Here is a 7970-nt window from a genome sequence, read left to right as displayed (position 1 = left end):
GTATGCTGCATGCTGATTTCTTTCGTCATAGACTATAATGGCATTTTTCATTTAAGAGCTATCCTCACCCTATGCAGAAAGGAGAATCTTTAAAAGGACAGGAGGTATTAAATTACTAAGAAGTAGGATAAAAGTTTTTAAAATAAATAATTTTTAAAAAAGGCTTTGCAAAGTATGAATGCAGTGAGTTTTCCTGTGCTTGTGTACCACTTCAGCAAGTAGGTACAGATATGTCTTTGAATAACTTCCTTAAAACTTCAGGAGTATTAATAGCCTCAGCTAAAGTAATGACTTAGGACCAGATGCTGCAAAAATCATTCAGGCTGACTCACAAACAGCACACACTTATTTACATTGGTATTTAAAAACAAATTCATGTGCATGCTTGAGGGTGAAACCCAAAATACTACTTTTATGTCTAAAGACTAGACTTTGCACATAAAGGTAATGTGTTTGGTGTAACCACCAGAAAAGTATTTTACTGAGATAGTTGACTGATCTTCAGTTTATTAAAAATTACTGCAGTGCAAGATGCCACCTATAATACTTCTAATAGTTCTTTTGGATGATTATATGCTATATAGGAATTTCTTTGCAAGGGCACACTTCAAATGGGAAAAAAGAAACCTTGAGGACATGAGATCTGAATCCCTGTAGCTGAATCTTGGAAGCTCTGCAGAAAATGTAAAGTAATTTTTTTTTCCAGTGAGTCAGTGGAAAAACTCTCATTAATTTCAATACGGCCATATCTTGACTTAGACTTGTAAATTGGTATTTAAGGTCCCCATGTATTTATTTACACTAAATAATATAGATGTAATTTCTAATTCTTTTTCTTTTTTTCATCTCAGCCCTGAGATAGTGCAATCTCTTTCTGCATATATATGAACTTTATCTGGCTAAGTATGCGGCCAAGTACTGTTATTTTATACATCCATTTATAGCTATAATACCAGATCACTCACTCTTTTTAATAACTTCCATGTTTGTAATAATTCACGGAATCAGGATGACTAAATTCTCTCTGGTTGCCTGTGACCGGTTTACTTTGAACTTGTAGAAAAATGACCTGAGCTCTCTGTTCTTCAGTTTCTTATTTCTAAAATGGCTATATCTTTCAGATCAATTTTTTGAGTACTTTTAGTGTTATAAGAGCCAGGCTGGATGGGGCTTTGAGCAACCTGCTCTAGTGGAAGGTATCCCTGCCTAGGGCAGGGGAGTTGGAACTCAATGATCTATAAGGTCCCTTCCAACTCTAACCATTCTATGATTCTATGGTTCTAAGACTGTATCATATTATCATCAGTAGCAATGTCATTATTTTTCAAAACAGACTAAGGAATACTAGTGCACTTCTATTAGTAAATACCCTCTAAACCTGAGGTATAACTGTCACAGTAAAGAGCATGCTTTTGCTTTCTTAGGTCACTGGGAGCTACTTGCAATTTATTTAGGAGCAGGCTCCTGCTGAAAAAAAAATATCTTCTAACAGAAAAATTGACTCAGATCTCAGTTTTGTCAAATCTGAAGAGCAGCATCCATGCCAGGATTATTCCACATGGAGCCAAGTGCTTTGGAGTCAGACTTGTTTCCATGCTGTTTTCCAGTGCACAGCTTTGCATCTCACCTCTCTGGGCTGAGCGGCTGAGCACCTGCAGCGGGCAGATTGATACTCCATGTGGTGTGTGCTCTCAGCTTGTCCCTCAGGGAGGACCATGCGCACAAAAACTGTTTTGCTTTGGCAGGATTTTGTTTTGGTTTTATGTGGACAAACAGCAGATCAAAGAGTGTCCTTGCTTGGGAAGGGGAGTATGGTGAAGCTCAGTGGGATCCTCCAGGCTGGAGGGATTCCCCGTGCAGTCCCTAGCAGAGGATTGGTTGATTTTCCCGTGCTTTTCATTTATAAAAGCATACCGATTGGACATGCAGTGAATTGCAAAATGTTGGTCTCATTTTGGGGCATTAGCCTGATTTTCATATAGCCTAGGCTGTATGGCAAAACTAAATACCTGCATTGATTCAAGAGGAGACTGGACAAACTGAGAAGGATAAACCTGTTGCTGGGTTTCATATGCATTATGTCTGGCTCAGGAGGTCCCAGAGCTGAAAATGGGGGAGAATATAAGAGGGGAGGTAACATTTGTGCTTACCATCACCATCGTTTTTCAGTGTTTTGTGGAAAACTGAGCTGGATGGATCCTTGGTCCAGCCCTGAATGGTCATTCATCTGCCCTTAGGAGCTGAACTGGAAACTCTTCAGGACTTGCCATTTAAGATGACCATGCACCCTGTGTTGGCAAGGACAGCCCGAACATAAAGACTTTTCTCCTGAGACATCCCAGACTTCTCTTGGGATGATCTCTTCTTTGGGAGTTTGGAAAGGGAATGTTGGGGATTTTCCTTGTTTCCGTCTGTTCAGTTATGATTGTGGGAAGGTACCTTGTTCAACAGCAAGGCAGAGGAAGACACGGGCTGTGACCGCAGGTTTAAACCCTCTGGAAATTTATGTGATCCAGCATGTGATACGTGTCAGCTATGAAATGGGGCAAATCCTCTGCACCTGACTTAGATATTTTATAAAAATCATTTGGTTCCATCCTGACAGCTGCCCTTTGGTACTCTTCCATGAGCTTTCTCGGGGATGGGAGGTTTGAGTCGGACGAGTGTGTGACCAGACGCAGTGTAACCAGGCAGGTGTCTTAGTGCTTCTAGAGCATACTCCCTCTTTAGGCTGGAGATGTAGGTGAACTCTTTGCTGTCTACCTTGGGAAGGCAGCCCTTTGCTGCCTGAGAAGTGGTCGCACTGGGGCGGGCTCTTCCCTGGGAACCAGGATGTCGCATTCCCTGGAGAGCTGTTTGGATCCAGGCAGCTGCCTCTGCACAGCCCACCCGCAGCCACCAGGGACACAGGCAGCCTGGCCCCAGCAGTGCATTGCAGCTCTAAATCATGACGGTGATGTCAGTCAGATAATATCATGCCCAAATAGTGGACTCAGGAACTTTCTGAAGTCTCCTTCTTTTCTAAATCCAATGCTAATCCTTTAACTACGTCCTTTATGATTACATACCTACGTATTCATACTGCCTTTAATTTGCATTTTAACACTATGAATATTTCAGAAAAAAATTACTGATAGCACGTTGTAAATAAGTTATAGAAAAAAAAATTATGTATATAATGTGTGTCAAGGTTTGTCAGAACTGGAAAATACTTCTAATAAGCAGTCACCATGCTGAAATCCTGTAATTAAGGTTTAGCTGTCCTCTGCTTAAAGGTTTTCCACTTTTAAGGGTATTAGCAGACCAGCTATTAACAGTGTTAGCAGGTGACTTGGATCACTGAAGGCTGCTTTGCTATATTACTTTTTTTCAGAGTGTCCCTATGGTACCTATGGAATGGAATGCAGGAAAACGTGCAACTGTCCCTCTGGCATCTGTGACAGAGTAACTGGGAAGTGTTTGAAGTTCCCATTTTTTCAACTGTCTGCTTCAAAGCCTCCAAATCGACGAAAAATAGTTTCACACACAGGTAAGACTTCACGGGGCAGTTCATTTTAGCAGAAATCACCTTGTATGTGATTACTACCACACTGTACGCTGTGCGCGAGTGATGTGTACTTTGGTGGAGCTGTGCAAACAGCTAACAGCACAAGGTACATTTATTTTTCTCATTGGCAGCTCCCTTAACATAAGGCAAGGAATGAGGCGAGCTGTGACACAGGGTAAACACATTTTGAAATCCTAAGGTGAGCGAAATGCTTTGCCGCTGTTGTGTGTGCTAGCAGTACAGCATCACCTGTGCAATGGGAGGCTATGCTAGGATTTGCATTGGTCAGTTCAGATGCGATGTATGTAGCTGCTTTGTGTAGAATAGGATTTCACTAGGTTACAGTTACTACTGTTACTACTGTTAGCTAATGTACGGTAAAAATAACATCTTTTCCATGAAGGTAGAGCTTTATACATTTTCAGATGTCAGTGAACTGTTCTACGAAATGTTTTACTGGAGTCATTTATCACAGTATCTCTGGAATAAGTTCTTACTTTTAAGATTATTTCTGATGCCTGTAACAGATCTTGCCAGAAATAAAAAGAGGTGTGTGCGAAACTGGACTGTTATTGAGGCAGGAAGGAGAAATCACTAAAGTTTTTAAAGCTGGGATTAAAATTTCTTCCTCCTTTATTCTCTACCTGATACTGAGGTATATTTGACTGAACAATGTTTACTATAGATTTAAACACCAATCAAAATTAATACAGGTTTAAAGAATTTAAATAAATATCACAGATTTAATCCTAGACCTATGGGGAGCTTTCCTAGGATTTGATCCAATAGTCTTTTAATTTTATCTCTCCTCCAACTGCAGTTTGTGTGCTTTATTTTGATTTTCTCCTGTTATATTAAGCTCTCTAGAGGTTGCTTCCTTAATACATACATTATCTTTACCCCACTCTCTGTTTAGAGAAAGTTAGACAGAGGCAAACTTCTTCAGCTTATACTCATACCACATGTAAAATGATCTTTAAAAAAAACTCTGAGATAGATCAGTCCTGATCCTTTTGTATTTTTCTACGTGATTCTGCTCTTTTGCCTTTCCAGGTTTTGTTTATTACCAAGGGTGCTGAAATAACATGAAAAAAAATACCCCTGTCTTGCTTTTCTCTGTATCTAGCCTGTATTCCAAATCTTCCCAGGTAGCTTGTTTTCATCAGTTCCTCATTCCTTTTCCTCTCCTTCCCTTGCCTTTGGTCCCAAACCTTCTGCTGCCTCAACGTTTAGTAGTTTGTCTAATGCCAGCCAGGATGAGATCCTGACCCCATAGCAACAAATGGTGTTTTTTACCCACACAAGGGTTTCTGTTCTCAGAGGTCTGTCTGGAAGTAGACCAGGGACACTGTGGGTAGTACTATATGGGGTGGTCACATGAGGTTTCATTTAGTAGCAGTCTTCAGAGGTAGCTACAGAATCTAGGACAGAACCTCAGCAAATTAAAACAGCTATGAATGCTTCTGTATGTTAAACAGGCAAGTTTCTGGCGTGTATGTTTTATAAAGACATTATAGATAAATATACCCTAGTAAATTTAATGGTGCCAGAGTGTGTTCCTGTGTGTTGCAATTTGACCACCTTCACGATCCAGCAGTAGGGCAGTGGTCAGCACGCTTTTTCCCAGCCTAGCCAGCTGTGTCAAACAACCTCAGCCACAGCTCAGGAATCAGTGTCAGCCAGGGACCATTTCCAGCAGACAAACTGGATATCTTTTACCTTTTTTTTGGAGAGTAAGAGAGTTTAATGGCATGCACCAGGCTATTACATGCCAGCTGGCCTCAGTCAGAGAATAGCTCCAGGCATGTTTAATTTACTGCTGTAGCTATTGAGGATGTGCTGCTTGGTCCCGTGTGACACTGGAGCGTTACAGTTAGAACTGGAAACTGAACTCAAATCACCTGCCTTATGCTTAAACTATTAGAAAACACATCTTGCTTATGCCATAATTTGGCAGAAATTTTGCAACTAGGTAACTGGAGGCATTCAGGGAGATTCCTGCAAGATTTGTCACCTAAGGTTTTTCTGAAGTGTTCTCACAACCAGGGACATTGTTGCAGGACAATATTCTAATTCTCTCATTTTCATTAAATCCACCTTTATTTTTGTGTATTTTCAGAGAACGACATGGCATCTGGGGATGGCAATTCTGTAAAAGAGGAATTTGTTAAGGAGAAAGCCATTCGCTCTCCAGTAATGAAATGGCTAAATCCTCGCTGATATTTACTTACGCTCATAAGACTTTCAAGTGAATGCATTTCTCACAGATTATTGAATATGCAACAACACACTTTAAAAACAAAGTACATGTATAGCGTATCAAAATGTAACCTCTGAAGGCCAATTGTGATTCTGTTTTTCATGAGAAAAATGTTTACTTAAAAATAGACTGTACAGTGTATATGATTTTTGATATTTGTTTTGATAAGTATTTGAACAGAGAAATGTATTGTGGATTCCTGAATGTATAGTAATATTAAAAAACCAACATGATTCAACCCTCCTCATTTAAATAATGCCAGAGGCCAACTCTTGCAGCCTGAGGCCGCGTAAGCTCTCACTGAATTCAGTGGACAGTTTGGGTGAGTGAAACTATTGGTGTGGAGCCAACGTGAAAGAAACGCACATCAACAAATCCCAGGGTAGAAAGCAACACCCCTGAACCACAAGAATAATAATAACTACATAGGAGCCCAACAGTGTGAAGTAAATAAATCAACATTAGTCATTCTCTGGTTTTTGGAAGTTTGGTGACAATTCCTCAGAGATAAATACACCTTTCTTCAGTAAGAAAACACCCAGCATTTCAGTTTACGCATTGTGAATAACTTGCCTAAGACATGACAGGCGTATATTGTATTGAGGTGGATTTCTAAAGTTAAATTCTGCACAGAGAAACAGCAGCTTGGTAAATTATACAGATTTGTAGAGGGGGACCTGAAATGAAAGAAGCTGCTTAGCATTATCTAAATATATTTTTCTATAAAGCAGCTACTTTGGTGTCAATAAGGCGGTGTCTGCATTTCTTGGGGAAGAAGCGGGTCCAGTTCCAGAGGCCAGCAAAGGGACCTTGCTACTGTCCTTCTTCATTGCTGTCTGTGGCTCAGCTGCGACTCACAGGGAATTCATCTGATCGGGTGCAGGGGAGGCTTGGGCCCTCCCTCAGTGGTAGGGCAGCCACGTCCCACACTCCTTTTGTGCCCCGTCCTTCATTTCTTACTTAAACGAGCAAGACGTCACATTTCAGCCAGGAGAATAACTTACATATGTTAGAGTGCTGTAGGAACTGGCAATCCCTCATTCAGTCCAGACTGGATGATGTATTTGTGACATAAAATTCCACACTGAGATGGGTTAGCTAATATGTCTGCAAACAGCCAGATCCTCAGAAAATGGAAACTGATGTAGGTGTGTCACAGTGAACCTGGATTGCATGGGTTCAGGAACCGCCTCGTTAACGCAGAGCACTCCCATTGCAAATGTGGTTTGGATTGAGTATTTCCTTTGAAATCAATGTGAGCTCTGACGGTGACTTGAGTGAAAGAAGGAGCACACAGTACCGCAGCCAAAGTTTGGTGCAGGGTCTGAAAACATGCTTTTAAAACTACGAAAACCAGAAACTCCAGAGCCTTTAAGGAGTCCAAATCCTGATCAAAAGCCGATGTTGGTGGAAGCCCGCTGCCTTCACCTGGGACAGCAGCACCGAAGTGTGCTGTTCTAGAACAAGAGGACGAAGACAGCAGCAGACATCCAAATGTCAGTACGGCAGCGCAGGCTCTCTTGTCACAATAATCTGAGACACATAGATGTAAGTCTCAAACAAGCACATAACACATTTTAACCTGTATTGAATGTTTAGGTCTGAGAAGGAGCAATATTATCTCGGGATATTTACAAGCAAGTGCATTGATTCTCATTTATTGATATCAAAAGTAATATTTTCTTGATTTCAGTGAGAGCGGGATCAAACTCACGGTTCTTCAGCAGACTGAAGAGAATTATTTAAAGAATGTAGCAAATATTTGAATACATCATTATTATTTTGCAACAGTGTCATAAATGACATTATGAGTTCTTGAATGTAAACCTAATAAGCTGGTTGGTTTTAAAAAGTAGATTATTATTATTGTTCAATAAAAAAACTAAATGAAAGCACTGCCGTCTATTGTGTCTTTCCGTTAATGACAGAGTGAGACTGCTGGTGATGGCATAGCCATGGTGCATGCAGACTCGGCACAGTTTTGTTCCAAAATCCACAGAAACTGTTTCACAATGGCTGCATCTATTTCAGTGAATTTACTTCTGCATTTCCTCAGCTGCTCCAGTGACAGATTGCTCCACGCATAATAGGTTCCAGGATAAAATTATAATATAACCAAATTTTATCCATTATTCTTTGAAATGTCTACCTGTTGCTCCTAGT

At 40.5% G+C, this 7970-nt stretch overlaps 1 protein-coding gene across 2 annotated transcripts in view; it reads left to right on the top strand.

The window, feature by feature from the left end:
• Positions 1 to 7679, top strand: part of ESM1 (endothelial cell specific molecule 1) — an 8632-nt gene extending 953 nt beyond the window's left edge. Inside the window, exons 2-3 of one of the 2 annotated variants that reach the window (XM_074166697.1) lie at positions 3374 to 3529; positions 5667 to 7679. In XM_074166697.1, coding sequence (XP_074022798.1) covers positions 3374 to 3529; positions 5667 to 5767 — 257 coding nt within the window. In that variant the 3' untranslated portion in view covers positions 5768 to 7679. The remainder of the gene's footprint in view (positions 1 to 3373; positions 3530 to 5666) is intronic. The other variant, XM_074166696.1, reaches the window with a different exon arrangement.
• The last annotated feature ends 291 nt before the right edge of the window (positions 7680 to 7970 follow it).

The sequence above is a fragment of the Numenius arquata genome, chromosome Z (assembly GCF_964106895.1).
Source record: "Numenius arquata chromosome Z, bNumArq3.hap1.1, whole genome shotgun sequence".
Lineage (NCBI taxonomy): Eukaryota > Metazoa > Chordata > Aves > Charadriiformes > Scolopacidae > Numenius > Numenius arquata.
Note: the sequence above shows the minus strand (reverse complement) of the source record. Positions and strands in the feature narration are given on the sequence as shown.